We start from the raw sequence: 12699 nt of genomic DNA, 5'->3' as shown, positions 1-12699 counted from the left end.
ATTATTCGTTTATATTCTCTACTATACTATATCTTATTCGAAAATATATACACCTTCGCCGTGGTTATTCTGTGTTAAGGACCCTCGGACATAAGTACTCACCGGGTTCGGTATTACGCTTCCGAGCCCTCAGTATCATTTCTCCATCTCCGCCTTTTTTTCTCCTCATTACCATAAACAGATTTATCTCATTTTCTCCCTCAATTCCCTTTGATTATCTCTTGAGAGTATATGCCTGTCGTGTATTGGCTGCGATAGAGTCGATCCATTCGAGTTTTGACACTTTCTTCCCAAACCTTGCCTGTGGAGTGGGGCGGATGCATTCATTCTTCTAATTACTTTCGGCGTCGCCCGTCGGCAAAAGATTCAACTCCTCCTTCCCAGTCACTACTCAACAATGAACATGCGTCCAGAACAACTTTATGGTGGGCCGTTCAGCAAACAATCATGAGCAACGACATGCGCCAAGCCCCCGGGGGCAGCGGCGGAAAAGCAAAGCGACGATGGACAGATGCCAACGAAGATATCAGAGCAAACCCTGCCGATGAAAGCGCCGCTTATCCTAAGAGACAGCGCGTTTCGCGCGCCTGCGATAGCTGCCGGTCAAAGAAGGACAAGTGCGACGGGGCCCAGCCGGTCTGCTCGACTTGCGCTTCACTATGTAGGCCGTGCACGTACAAGACGAATCCCAAGAAGCGAGGCCTACCGACCGGATATATTCGCACGCTTGAACTTTTATACGGTACCATCTTCACAAAGATTCAGGGTAGCGAGGAGGTAGTGCGTGCTTTGTTAAAGGCGGCCAGCATACCTAGTCATTTGGCCTCGATGGGCAAAGAAGCTGAAGGCTCTGACGCTTTGCTTGCCTCGTGGAAGAATAGCATCGTCTTAAGAGAGATTGAAAGTTTGTTGATTCTGCTGGAACAACCGGAAGAGGAACAAAACAAAGGTCGAGCACCGGAGGCCTCGCCGCCAGAGCCTGAGGCCAACAGTATTATATCCTCAGACACGCTAGAGTGGCAGATACCTGATGGGTTGGTTGACAGAGAGAGCTCACTACCCGCTATACTATCACCGGTTAAGACACCTACGAATACCTCCACGGTCAAAGTTCCTACGCAACGCACGACAACCAAGGACAGCGGCGTCCAGGCGTCTCTTCCTGACAACAGGATGAATTACTCGTTACCGGACAGGTCTTCCGAACGTGCCATAGACCCACCCGCGGTCGTGCATCACAACAAAGACGGCCACCTCCGCTTGCCCTCTAATGCATGGTCCCTGTTCGACATTTATTTTACCTACACACAATGCTGGCTTCCGATACTTGAGAAACACGATATACTTAGAACGGCATTCCACTACGCTGAAGAAGAGATACGAATGTCTCCTACTTCCCCAGGCAGCGGAGATCATGCGGCATTGTGGTCCGCTTTGGCACTCGCCTCTTTTCAGGAAATGTCCATCGCAGCCACTCGACAAATTACAGACCTTCCCAGAGATCCTCCAGATCCTCACAATCTATATATCACTGCCAAGAGCCTGATACCGTCTGAGGAAGGTAGATACGAAATTGGCCATGTTCAGGCATTACTCATACTTTCACTAGTCAAGCTTGGGCAACAGAATTGGACGGCAGCATGGATGCTCGTGGGACAGGCTGTTCGCATTGCTCAGTGTCTTGGATTAAATCGCAAGCCCAACGACTCTGGGCGATCAAAACATGTGTTCTTGGGTTGCTTTGTGCTTGAAACTCTGGTCGCGGTGCAGATGCACCAATTACCATCATTACAGAAGGAAGATCTCACGGAGGTCGGATTGGTCAACGAGGATGGTCTGGAAGAATGGCATCCTTGGGAGGACCAAACAGGTCTTCGTCCAGTCAAGCCGCCGTCCGGCTCTTTTCATCGCGGACCCCTTCATGCTCTGAGTACATTCAATCGACTAGTTTCATTGATATCTCATCTGAATGAGCTGTGCTGTCTACGACATCGTTCAACCGCGTCTGGGTCGCAATTGGAAACTGTAGAGCGTCAGTTACAGCTTTGGGTTAGTGCGCTTCCCAAAGCTTATCGTGTTGACCTACAGTCAAGCCCGATTCGATCAGCGTCACCGCATGTGTTTGGGCTTGAGATGATGTATGAAGGGATTGTCATTGTCTTGGGTCTGGAAATCGCAAGCCGAGAAAGCAATGGGACAATGACAGAAACCCCTCACAAGACGCGTGCTATTGAAAGCTCCAAGAGGCTATTGCTTTTGCTTCAAAATTATATGGAAACTTACAGTCTTTCAGCAACCTGTCCTATGTTTGGGATGGTATTGACGTTTGGCATTCAACAGCCTGGTGAGAAACGGAGAGCATCGTCGTCGGTTGAGTTTGACTTTGGCCTACAGAGCAAACTTCAGTCTTTCTCTTCTCATGTCGCTTCGGTATGGACCGTAACAGAGAAGACTGCGGGGGGAAATTCAATGGATAGGGTTCAGGAAACAGTTGCATCCACATCTATGCCTGCAAACCAACAAGGAAGCTTTGCTGGCATCTCTCCCTCGGAGACAGGCGTATTACCAAATAACATCATGCCTCAAGGCTCCTCCAAGTTCCAGGCGACTGCCCCTGGTCCAAGAAGCGAGGCACCCCGAATGGATATGATAGACGATCCCGGCGCTGGGCTCAATATCGATTCCTTTCTATCGAATCCTTGGATGAGAACACCGGCCAGTCTTGACGATAGCACTTCACTGCTGAGGACCCCAACTCCGTCATTAACAAACGCGCATACTGCAGCCGAAACATCACGTCAACCATCACAATTAAATGGGCCCACGCCTAGCAGGACACGGCATTCTATCTCTACAACGAAGCCTATTCGTGAGGCATCTTTATTGTCTGATTTACCAGTACCTTTTCATCCAGCTCCGTCCCAGTGTCCGCCTACGTACAACGATCCTAATATTAACCTTGATTCATTTGTCGACATGGATGGATATGGACAACCTCAACGACAGAGAATTGCACCGGATCTTGACGCACTATTTGATGAGTTGGCATCTTTAGATGGCACTGAGAAGTAAGAATTTCTCGATTGACATGGATAAGATTGCTAACCCGATTGTGAATGCAGGGTCGACAACCAACCCGAGTTCATGCAGAACCTTGGGTTTGTGCCTGATGCAGGGATGCCAGAGCTGTATCCATATAGCGATCAAACGGAGCCGTTTCTTCTAGCACAGACACAACAGATAACATGTCCGGAGAATTCAACGGGCCGTCGAGAGTCGACTTCGAATCGATGATACCCAGGTGTACATACACGTTCGTATTTGGAGTTTTGATTTGGAAGATTATTTATTGTATATATACATGGGATTTGACGATACAACAAAACAGAGCCACCTGTATATACTGCGGGACACAGATATCAAATTAAATCTAAAGCGCAGCTCTCTCCTCCCTCGATTTAAAATTCACCACCACATGCTCAACCGCAACCTTATACCCAAAGACCCCCAATCCCACAATAATCCCCGCGGCCTTATCGCTGAAGTAGCTTTGATGCCTCCACGGCTCCCTCGCATGCACATTGCTCACATGCAGCTCAATAAACGGGATATTCACCCCCAGCAGCGCATCCCGAATCGCCACGGACGTATGCGTGAAACCACCAGGGTTGATAATGATTCCGTCAACGTTGTCACGGGCTGCGTGGATGCGGTCGATCAGAGCACCTTCGTGGTTGGATTGGAAGGAGTCGAGCGTTGCGCCCATGGAGGCGGCGTGGGAGGCGCAGGAGGACTCGACATCGGAGAGAGTGGTGTGGCCGTAGATGTGTGGTTCGCGGGTGCCCAGGAGGTTGAGGTTGGGGCCATTGAGAAGGAGTATTGATTTGCCCATTTTTTTTTGATTTGGGGGATTTGGTCTGAGATTGGTAGGTGAGGTGAGGTGACTGGCGTGGATTTGTTGTAGACTGAGAGTTTGTATAATAACTTCCTATTATGGTGTAACAGGATATATGGTCCTTTCATAGAAACCAGTCTTCTCCATCCTCATTAAAACTATTTTCTACTCTTTCTTTGCTTTTCCGTGCTCTTTGCCATGATTGTAATGAATAATTACCATAACGAATATAGAACACCGGGTAAAGACATCGGCCGCCCTGCTGGGAGAACGCTTTGCCGGCGGGAGAGTCCGCACAACGCCGAGACCCCCGTTGCTTTCAAACAGAAGATATGCAGAGATTTACGACTTAGTGGCAAGATTATGTCTTTGGTATTGGCGCGAGTATCATTTGATATCACGTAGGATTCTATTTGGCGCTGGAGATAAAGTTGTAGTGTCAAGTGTAGATCAACGCATACTAGAAGTATACCCCCGCATAGGTATGCCGATGCCATTGGACCAACAAAAGCACACATACGTAAATACTTCTATCTAATGCTCTATTGGAGAGAATGACCTGTGTCTACACCGCATACCAGAACAGCAGTTCATTTGCTCGATTAGGGTATCTATTTATCATCGCCCCGCACCGATAGTCGGTTACCCGCGGGGTAGGTGAAGCCCAGTCATCTCTTCTTTTTCTCTCCTCTTTTATCACCCATTCATACGGTAAAGATGTCATTTAGCCAAGAAGAATTAGACGAAATCTACGCCTTCGCGGTTGACCTGGGCAAGAAAGCTGGACAGCTTCTTCTGGATGGGGTCGAGAAGCGAGTCGCAGGCGCTAGTCATGAGTTTGAGGAGAAAGAGAATGCGGTTGATATTGTGACGCAGACGGATGAAGGTACTTATTTACTATAACTATCGTATGGTGGTGGATAGGAGCTAACTTGCGCAGATGTAGAAGCATTCATCAAAACAGCGCTTCACCAGAAATACCCCTCTCACAAGTTAGTCCATCGACCCCATCCTCAATGATAGTACTGACTCCCCAGATTCCTCGGCGAAGAAACATACGCTAAATCGCAGTCCCGCAAATACCTCATTGACGAGCACCCAACATGGTGTATTGACCCCCTAGACGGCACCGTAAACTACACCCACATCTTCCCCATGTTCTGTGTCTCTATCGGCTTTGTCGTCGCCCACAAACCCGTCATTGGTATCATCTACGCCCCCTTCACAGACCAACTCTTCTCCTCCTGCACCGGACGCGGCGCATGGTTGAATGAAAAGCGCCAACTCCCTCTTATCCGGAATCCATCGATTCCTCCAATGCCCGCGAACGCGCCCCGGAAATGTATCTTCTCATGCGAGTGGGGCAAGGACCGCAGGGACCGGCCTGATGGGAATATGCATCGCAAGATTGAGAGTTTTGTGAATATGGCTGCTGAGGTTGATGGGAGGGATGGCAAGGGTGGGATGGTGCATGGAGTTAGGAGCTTGGGGAGTGCGACGCTGGATTTGGCGTATACGGCTATGGGGTCGTTTGATATATGGTGGGAGGGGGGTTGTTGGGAGTGGTACGTTACTTCTCACTTGGTTTTGGCTTGGTAATACTAACGCTGTATAGGGATGTTGCGGCGGGTATTGCCATCCTGCTGGAAGCTGGGGGGTTGGTTACTACTGCCAATCCGCCTGAGAATATAGATACGGGGCCTATTGAGGATGTTCGGCTGGGTAGTCGGCTTTACTTGGCCATTCGGTACGTAACAATTGGTCAACGATATTAACGGAATGATACTGACTGCCACAGACCGGCAGGGCCTTCAAAGACTGAGAATGGTCGACAGACCCAGGAGAGAACGGTGCGAGAAGTATGGCGACGCGTGAGGGAACTGGAATACAATCGACCTGGTGCATGATTTTTTGATATGTTCAGATGTTATTGCAATACATAATGCGTATATAACAGCATGCTTAGTCTATATACAATGCATAAAACAGGAATAATTACAAGCGCTCACAAATTCGACTTTGACGGCGCCCTCGAAGCAATCGACTTGGCAACCACATCCTTCACTTGCTGTACAACACCCGGCTTAGCAGCAATATCCTGCCCAGTCCACAGACGAGCCTGCTCCAAGCCTTGCCAGATCAATGCCTCCGAGCCCAAGATAACCTTCCATCCTGCATCGGACGCCAACTGCGCAATCTCAGTCCATGGAACGGGGTGGTAGCACATTTCCAGAATCACACCCTTGTAGCTATCGCCAGACAGCGGCGATCCACCGTTGAAGAAAGCCTGAATAACCTCCCTCGCCTTGATCTCCTCAGGTGTTTTGGGCGGGTAATTCGGAATCCCCGAAACAATCGCCGCAGGCTTCTCCAAACCCGCCGCGACAGCAGGCTCAGACACATGAATCAATGGCGCCACGGGGTTCGGATTCCTCTCACCATCCTCTTTCAGAATAGCCTCGACCTCTGCACGATCCCGATTCACGATATAGATCTTGCTAGCACCCAACCACTTGCGCAACACATACACCGCCGTGCGCGCAGTACCCCCACCACCAACAATTAACGCAGGCTTCCCCCGGAATGAATCCTCTCCATTCGTCGCGGGGAGCTTATTCTGCACCAGCGCCTCGCGAATCCCAATACAATCCGTATTCGTCCCGACATACTCGGTCTTCCCATCCTCTCCCTTCCTCAGGAAAATCGTATTACAAGCCCCCGCTTGCCGCGCATCCTCAGTAAGATCATCTAGATGCGCCATAATATTCACCTTCCACGGCATGGTCACAGAGCTCCCCACGAACTTGGGATTTGTACGGATCGAGGACAGAAATGTAGGGATTGGCGGGGACTTGGTGTAGGGCGGCGGGTAGGTTGCGGATGTACCTGTCACGCTGGAGAGAGGGATTTGGGTCCAGTTGAGGCCGAGGGCATTGTAGACTGTTTGGTGGAGGGGAGGAGAGAGGGAATTTAGGAGGGGGTGGCCATAGAGGTAGGCGACGCCGTCGAGGTGGGCGGGAGAGGTGATGGGTTCTTCGGCTGGTTGAGAGGCCATTGTGTACTGCTCCATTGATTAGGAATTGAGTGTAGAGAGTAGTTTGAAAATGAAGACGAATATCGCTTCCTTATAATTTAGGGGAATTTTTTCAGCCTTGATCGCGAGAAAGATTTAAGTCACATGCCGGAGAAACGTTTTAGTCCTGTCTGTTTGGGCCCGTTGTGAGGTTCTCTTCGCTTCTCTTCAACCGTCAATTTCGGTATCCAAAGATACCTTGCCAAGAACATAATCTCTTTCTGGATCATTGCAAGGTTGTTCTCTCTACAGTTTGTACTCTCCCATCTCGCATACTGACTACAGGGCTGCAGAATGTCCTCCCTTCTCTTTACCCGCCTGACTAATCGGGCAGAGCGCTTTTCCCTCACCCTGTGGAGATTTACGGGTCTTGACAATCTGGGGAAAACGGATCTGGGATGTTCGCATCCTGCATAATTGACTGCATAACAGATACAGCTGAAGTCGCGTATATTACCTGGTGCTACGAGCGCGAAAAGACAGCTCTGCATTTCAATTGCTCTGCATTCCGACACAGCTATATATGTAGTCATGTACTTGCTCTAAACATGTCTGTATCTATATCAACCGGCTGCCCAGTTTCCAATGCCTTGCGCGCAGCCTGGCAAACAATCAATGCCCTCAAACCCTCCGCACCAGAGCAACTCGGCTCCGCGTTCTCACGAATAACATCCACAAAATGTCCAAGCTGCATATCAAAAGGCGTATTATGCTCAACTTCAAACCGCTCAACCGCCAAAGCTTGATTCCAGCTCTTCTCAGCACGCCCATCGTAGCTCCAACGGGTCATATCTGGCACACTCAGGGAAGCGTCTGATCCAAAGATCCGGTAGAAATCCGAGTCACTACCCGTTGGGCTCTGCGGGATAAGCGGGTTCTCACCCGTCCCTGTTTCGAAGTTGTGAGGTGAAGGTGTGGCATCGCAGACGAGGAATGTGCCTACGACCCCGGAGAGGAATCGAAGTGTCAATGCAGCTCCTTCTTCAGCTTCGTGTGGGGGGTCCGGCCGTTGCGGGAGGGTCTTTTCGGCGTGGACGCGCACCACGGGGCCGAATAGGTAGTGCAGGACATCGATGTCGTGAACAAGGTTGATGGGAATGACACCTCCGGCGGATTGCTTGCGGCGCCAGTCTCCGGGTGGTTCGAAGTATTTCTCTGGCTTGTATAGCGTCCATAGCCCGTTAACGGCGATCACCTGCCCGAGCGATCTGGCATCAAGGACCTCCTTCGTCTTGAGCACGTAGGGGTTGAAGCGGCGATGATGGCCCACAAGGAGCTTCAGGTGGGCGTTTTCAGGTTTGCGCGCGAACTCCAGTAGCTTCAGGCCGGTCTCGATGCTATCGCTGATGGGTTTCTCAACTAGAACGTGGATCCCATTCTCTAGTAGTTCGCGGGATACGGCGACGTGTGTATGATTAGGTGTGCAGACGATTGCGGCATCTGGTTTCGTAATCGACCCCAGCATAGACGATATCGACGAAAAATAGGCCGTCTGGAGCTGCGATGCGACACTCGCGGCACTAGATGCTGGATCGACCAGAGCGGCCAGCTCGGTGAGCGGGTTGGAAAGGATGGACTGGGCATGACGGGGCCCGATGAGGCCTGCGCCGACGATAACAATTCTCAGTGACATGATATGATCCTTGTGAATTCATTTTACAGGTTAGTCCCAGTTACTTCATATGAATTGATTCTGTGGGGAACATAGAATGAGCGTTCATCCGGGTAAATGCTGGGAGAAAAACCCTTATCCGACTGCTATCCTCAAGTCGATGCAGTATTTTCTTCCCCAGATGGTTCTATAGTTATCGCTGTCAATATTAAATTGGTTTATCCCACTCTCAATAAAACCCATCTCTTTGTTTTCATTGTGTTGCCATTCCCTCAAAAGCAGTGACATCATCCTCGCTATCATATCGGATCAAACCAAAACAACCAAGTATACAATACAACCAACATGCCCAACCGCCTAGGAATTGCTTCCATGTCCCTAGGACGCCCCTGGGTCCACGACCTCCCCAGCAAACTCCACCAAGCTTCCATCCACGGCTACCAAGGCATCGAGCTCTTCTTCGACGACCTGGACTGCCTTGCGCAAACCCGCCATAACGGCTCGCACATCGAAGCAGCGCACCAGACAAAACGTCTATGCGATAACCTCAACCTGGAAATTATCTGCCTCCAACCATTCAGTTTCTACGAGGGCCTACTAGACCGCGAACAACATGAACAACTCGTCACCACAAAACTCCCCCAATGGTTCCAACTCGCCCGAATCCTAGGAACAGATCTCATTCAAGTCCCATCCAACTTCCTCCCCGCAGACCCAACCACCGGCGCACCCAGAACAACAGGCGACAAGGACGTGATCGTCGCCGACCTGCAACGCATCGCAGACTTAGGCCTCCAACAAAATCCACCCTTCCGCTACGTATACGAGTCCCTAGCCTGGGCCAACCACATCGACACGTGGGAGGAATGCTGGGACGTTGTGCAGCGGGTCGACAGGCCGAACTTCGGAATCTGTTTGGATTCGTTTAACATTGCGGGAAGGATCTATGCGGATCCGGCTTCGGTGACTGGGAAGACGCCGAATGCTGATGCGGATATGCAGGCTTCTGTGTTGCGGTTGCGGAGTAATAGTAATAATATTGATCTTGAGAAGGTGTTTTATGTGCAGCTTGTTGATGGAGAGAAGTTAAGCGCGCCGCTTGATGAAGCGCATGAGTTTTATGTTGCTGGGCAGCCGGCGAGGATGAATTGGTCTCGCAATGCTAGGCTCTTTCCGTTTGAGGAGGATAGAGGTGGGTACCTGCCTGTGGTCGATATTGCGAAGGCCATTTTCAATGATCTGGGCTTCAAGGGATGGGTGTCGCTGGAGCTGTTCTCGAGGACGTTGGCGAACCCCAGTCCAGGGACTGTTAGAGAACATGCTAGGCGTGGTCGGGTGTCGTGGGATAAGTTGGTGGATGTGTTAGGGTTAAAAGAGGCGTATCCTACGCCTGTCTCTACTGCTCTGTATGCTTCAGCTTCAGATTCTTATTCGTCGGGGTTGCAGTATCGGTTATAGTGGCAAATTATATAGATCTTGATTATGTACATTGGCATTTCTTAGTTGGCTACTGCACATAAAATGATATCCAGTTCCTTTCTATCTTACTATGTCATAGTCTCATACTATACCCCAATACCAACATGGTCGTAGCATCTCAAAAAAGGAATGTAAATGATATGCCAAATCTATCCCATGCCAATCAATGACAATGATTGCTATATGTAAGTACATATTTCCCCAGAAACACCAGTCGTTGAAGACAAGACACAAGACAGCAATGAAAAAAACACCAACCCAGTTTCCGCTCCCTAACCTAACCAACACAGACACAAACAAACTCGTACAGAAGGATTAATATAAGTATTATGTTTTGTTTTCCTTTCGTTGAGGGGCAAATGTTGAAACCCTCATGCACACTCACGAGATTAGAAAGCGAAAACGGGCTATGTATGAATGCATGTATATTGATGCAATTTTGCAAAAGTCGAAAGTAGAAACAAGGAAATGGTCGAGTTTAGACTTTTGAGTGAAGGAAAGTCAGGACGATTATGCTTCCTGCGCCCATCGTCGCTCGCGAAGGGGCATTTCCGCGCCCTCTTGGGCTCGACTGCCGTCTTGTTCGCGGCGCCAGGCATAGTATTCGCCGAAACGGTTCTCAGCGTAGGAGGCGTAGTCGAAGTCGATTTGCGATATTTGTGCTTGGATAAGTGCCCAGACGCCCCTGTACTAATTAGCATCAACCCAAATGAGATCCAATGGTTTGTGAAGAGTATACCAGTATAAGCCAGGAATACCACGGAAACGATCCACATCTTCATATAACCGGCCGACCATCTCCTCATGCGCCGAGTCCGGAATCTGGCGGTGGCATCTGTAGCTCTGGATATATTGGGATAGGAATTGTCGTCGGATGGGGCGTGTGGGTACCATGCTATAGTCGCAGTCATAGCCGGCCCATTCTGCGAAGTGGTTGGCGAGATCGAATGCGGCAGGAGAGGGATTAGCGTATTCGTAGTCGATGAAATGGACTGTTCTGACTTCCTCATCTGGTCCAGATTCGGTCAATTCTTCTGTCGCGATCACGTTGGCGCACAAGAGGTCGCAGTGAGCGAAGACCAACTATAGCAGGTTAGTCTGGTGCACGAATGGACATCGAGGACACTACGTACCCCATCTTCTCCAATGCCCTTTCCATCATCAAACTCTTTAACCACGCGCTCGAGCTCATCTTGCAAACGTTGACGTCTCTCTCGTTGCTCTTCTGTCGCAGTCGGGAGAACGAGAATCCATTTTTGCAGAACCGTCCAGAGGTTGGGTCCTGGGTGTCTAGGCTGGATCAAGGGACCGTTCGTCTCCGGTTTGTCTGAGATCTCCGACTCGATTTCTACTGGGTTCTTCACGATGGGCAGCTCCTTTGTCGCCGGGAACGCAGGTTTGCCTTGAATTGGCAGAACCGCATGCCACTGCCCAAGTCTCCTCGCTACACCACGCCAGATAGGAGCATGCGCCAGCTCAATGTGGTTGGCGGGCGTGCCTCGAAGGAACCGGTACAGTAGGCCATTTTGGAATCGGGCGAGTAGCGCAGGGGCAAGACCGCGGCTGGCGAGTAGAGCGTGAGAGTTCATTTCTCCTATAGAATCACACGTCTACTCAGTAAAAGTCGCAATGGGCAGAGTCAATCGGGGAAGGAGAAAGAGATAGGAACGAGTCCCTGGTGTTTCATACTTTCGCGGTCTATGATAAGTTCCGTACAGTTACCGTATGCTCTCATGAGTACTGCCTCGTGGTCTATTTGCTCTTCGGTCCATTCCGGTTTGCGATTAATGATTTTGAGCAGCTACATTGCGTTAGTCCTCGAGAGCTCCTTACAGTGTCTGCCAAGAAGGCAGTCTAGATAAAACACACAGTATTGGTGATGCCGTCTGTGAATCGCACGAACTCAATGTTGTTGCCAGGGCCCTCCCAGTCGGGGTTGAGGGTCAGGACTAGCCTTAGAGCCGAGTTTTGCGAGTCTGCATGGTTATAGTATTGGGGGATATATCTTAGGGACGAGAGGGCATCATTGCCGGAATCGTATGTCGAACCCATTGTCGGAGTCGGGGGGTAGAGATTGGGGGCAAGTTCCGGCGGGCAGCTGCAGGCGATGGCTGGCTGAGTTGGTAACGGATCTAGACCTGGGAGATTCGACAAGTATCAGTCACTATCGATATCGTGTAAGACAGCTGTCCAATAAGACAGCGACAAGACTCCCGGGAGTAGCAGGCATGATACTATGGGGAAGCAGCCAGCCCACCTGCGATCAACAACCCGTTTGCATGTGATTGACAATCCGCGTTGTCGTATGCTCACCTTATGTGCGAATTGAGAAAATTGCAAGAAACCAGTCGAAAACAGATTATGATAAGAAAACAGAAAAGAAAACACGACAATGAAGAGAGGAAGAAGAGGAAAAAGGAGAGAGGTCGGATGGTCTCGTGCTCGTGGCCCGTGATTGGAAGCGGAATGGGCCCCTCCTGAGCTTTTCCCCTCATCAACGTCACTGCATTCTACAAGTACAAATTTGTATATAAATTACTGCTATTACTGCCACTACTACCAGTATAACTGTGTATCAGACATGGCATGCTTGCACGTGCAAATGCCATATGGATATCCTTTCTGCCAGCGCACTTAGTC

At 50.0% G+C, this 12699-nt stretch overlaps 7 protein-coding genes across 7 annotated transcripts; 3 read left to right on the top strand and 4 right to left on the bottom strand.

Moving 5' to 3' along the window:
- The first annotated feature begins 162 nt into the window (after positions 1 to 162).
- On the top strand, positions 163 to 3452 carry EURHEDRAFT_500027 (putative C6 transcription factor QutA). Its single transcript, XM_040785733.1, has 2 exons — positions 163 to 3068; positions 3123 to 3452. Exons 1-2 carry the CDS (start codon positions 448 to 450, stop codon positions 3292 to 3294), a joined length of 2793 nt encoding a protein of 930 aa, XP_040639087.1. The 5' UTR covers positions 163 to 447; the 3' UTR covers positions 3295 to 3452.
- EURHEDRAFT_500023 (type II 3-dehydroquinate dehydratase) lies at positions 3431 to 3892 on the bottom strand (the record flags this gene model as incomplete). Its single annotated transcript, XM_040785732.1, has 1 exon — positions 3431 to 3892. The coding sequence occupies one exon, from the start codon at positions 3890 to 3892 to the stop codon at positions 3431 to 3433; it is 462 nt and encodes a 153-aa protein (XP_040639086.1).
- A 702-nt stretch (positions 3893 to 4594) lies between these two features.
- EURHEDRAFT_478441 (inositol monophosphatase family protein) lies at positions 4595 to 5945 on the top strand. Its single transcript, XM_040785451.1, has 5 exons — positions 4595 to 4781; positions 4836 to 4887; positions 4933 to 5460; positions 5511 to 5642; positions 5694 to 5945. Exons 1-5 carry the CDS (start codon positions 4613 to 4615, stop codon positions 5800 to 5802), a joined length of 990 nt encoding a protein of 329 aa, XP_040639085.1. The 5' UTR covers positions 4595 to 4612; the 3' UTR covers positions 5803 to 5945.
- EURHEDRAFT_523140 (shikimate dehydrogenase family protein) lies at positions 5901 to 6950 on the bottom strand (the record flags this gene model as incomplete). Its single annotated transcript, XM_040786887.1, has 1 exon — positions 5901 to 6950. One exon carries the CDS (start codon positions 6948 to 6950, stop codon positions 5901 to 5903), a length of 1050 nt encoding a protein of 349 aa, XP_040639084.1.
- Positions 6951 to 7497: 547 nt separating this feature from the next.
- On the bottom strand, positions 7498 to 8601 carry EURHEDRAFT_377471 (Gfo/Idh/MocA family protein; the record flags this gene model as incomplete). The annotated part of the gene is made up of 1 exon (XM_040778971.1): positions 7498 to 8601. The coding sequence occupies one exon, from the start codon at positions 8599 to 8601 to the stop codon at positions 7498 to 7500; it is 1104 nt and encodes a 367-aa protein (XP_040639083.1).
- A 324-nt stretch (positions 8602 to 8925) lies between these two features.
- Positions 8926 to 10038, top strand: EURHEDRAFT_515260 (sugar phosphate isomerase/epimerase family protein; the record flags this gene model as incomplete). Its single annotated transcript, XM_040786353.1, has 1 exon — positions 8926 to 10038. The coding sequence occupies one exon, from the start codon at positions 8926 to 8928 to the stop codon at positions 10036 to 10038; it is 1113 nt and encodes a 370-aa protein (XP_040639082.1).
- A 531-nt stretch (positions 10039 to 10569) lies between these two features.
- Positions 10570 to 12111, bottom strand: EURHEDRAFT_455811 (putative ethanolamine kinase; the record flags this gene model as incomplete). Its single annotated transcript, XM_040784302.1, has 5 exons — positions 10570 to 10744; positions 10799 to 11142; positions 11193 to 11653; positions 11749 to 11860; positions 11929 to 12111. 5 exons carry the CDS (start codon positions 12109 to 12111, stop codon positions 10570 to 10572), a joined length of 1275 nt encoding a protein of 424 aa, XP_040639081.1.
- Between the last annotated feature and the right edge of the window lie 588 nt (positions 12112 to 12699).

The sequence above is a fragment of the Aspergillus ruber genome (assembly GCF_000600275.1).
Source record: "Aspergillus ruber CBS 135680 unplaced genomic scaffold scaffold00012, whole genome shotgun sequence".
In the NCBI taxonomy this organism is placed as follows: domain Eukaryota; kingdom Fungi; phylum Ascomycota; class Eurotiomycetes; order Eurotiales; family Aspergillaceae; genus Aspergillus; species Aspergillus ruber.
This window is presented reverse-complemented; position numbering and strand designations above follow the sequence as displayed.

Excerpts from the sequence above, each read along its gene's own strand:
- EURHEDRAFT_500027 (XM_040785733.1), top strand. The coding sequence starts at position 448 with ATGAGCAACGACATGCGCCAAGCCCCCGGGGGCAGCGGCGGAAAAGCA. Across the intron at positions 3,069-3,122 it reads TCTTTAGATGGCACTGAGAA|GGTCGACAACCAACCCGAGT; the intron begins GTAAGAATTTCT and ends TTGTGAATGCAG.
- EURHEDRAFT_478441 (XM_040785451.1), top strand. The coding sequence starts at position 4,613 with ATGTCATTTAGCCAAGAAGAATTAGACGAAATCTACGCCTTCGCGGTT. Across the intron at positions 4,888-4,932 it reads CAGAAATACCCCTCTCACAA|ATTCCTCGGCGAAGAAACAT; the intron begins GTTAGTCCATCG and ends CTGACTCCCCAG. Across the intron at positions 5,643-5,693 it reads CGGCTTTACTTGGCCATTCG|ACCGGCAGGGCCTTCAAAGA; the intron begins GTACGTAACAAT and ends TGACTGCCACAG.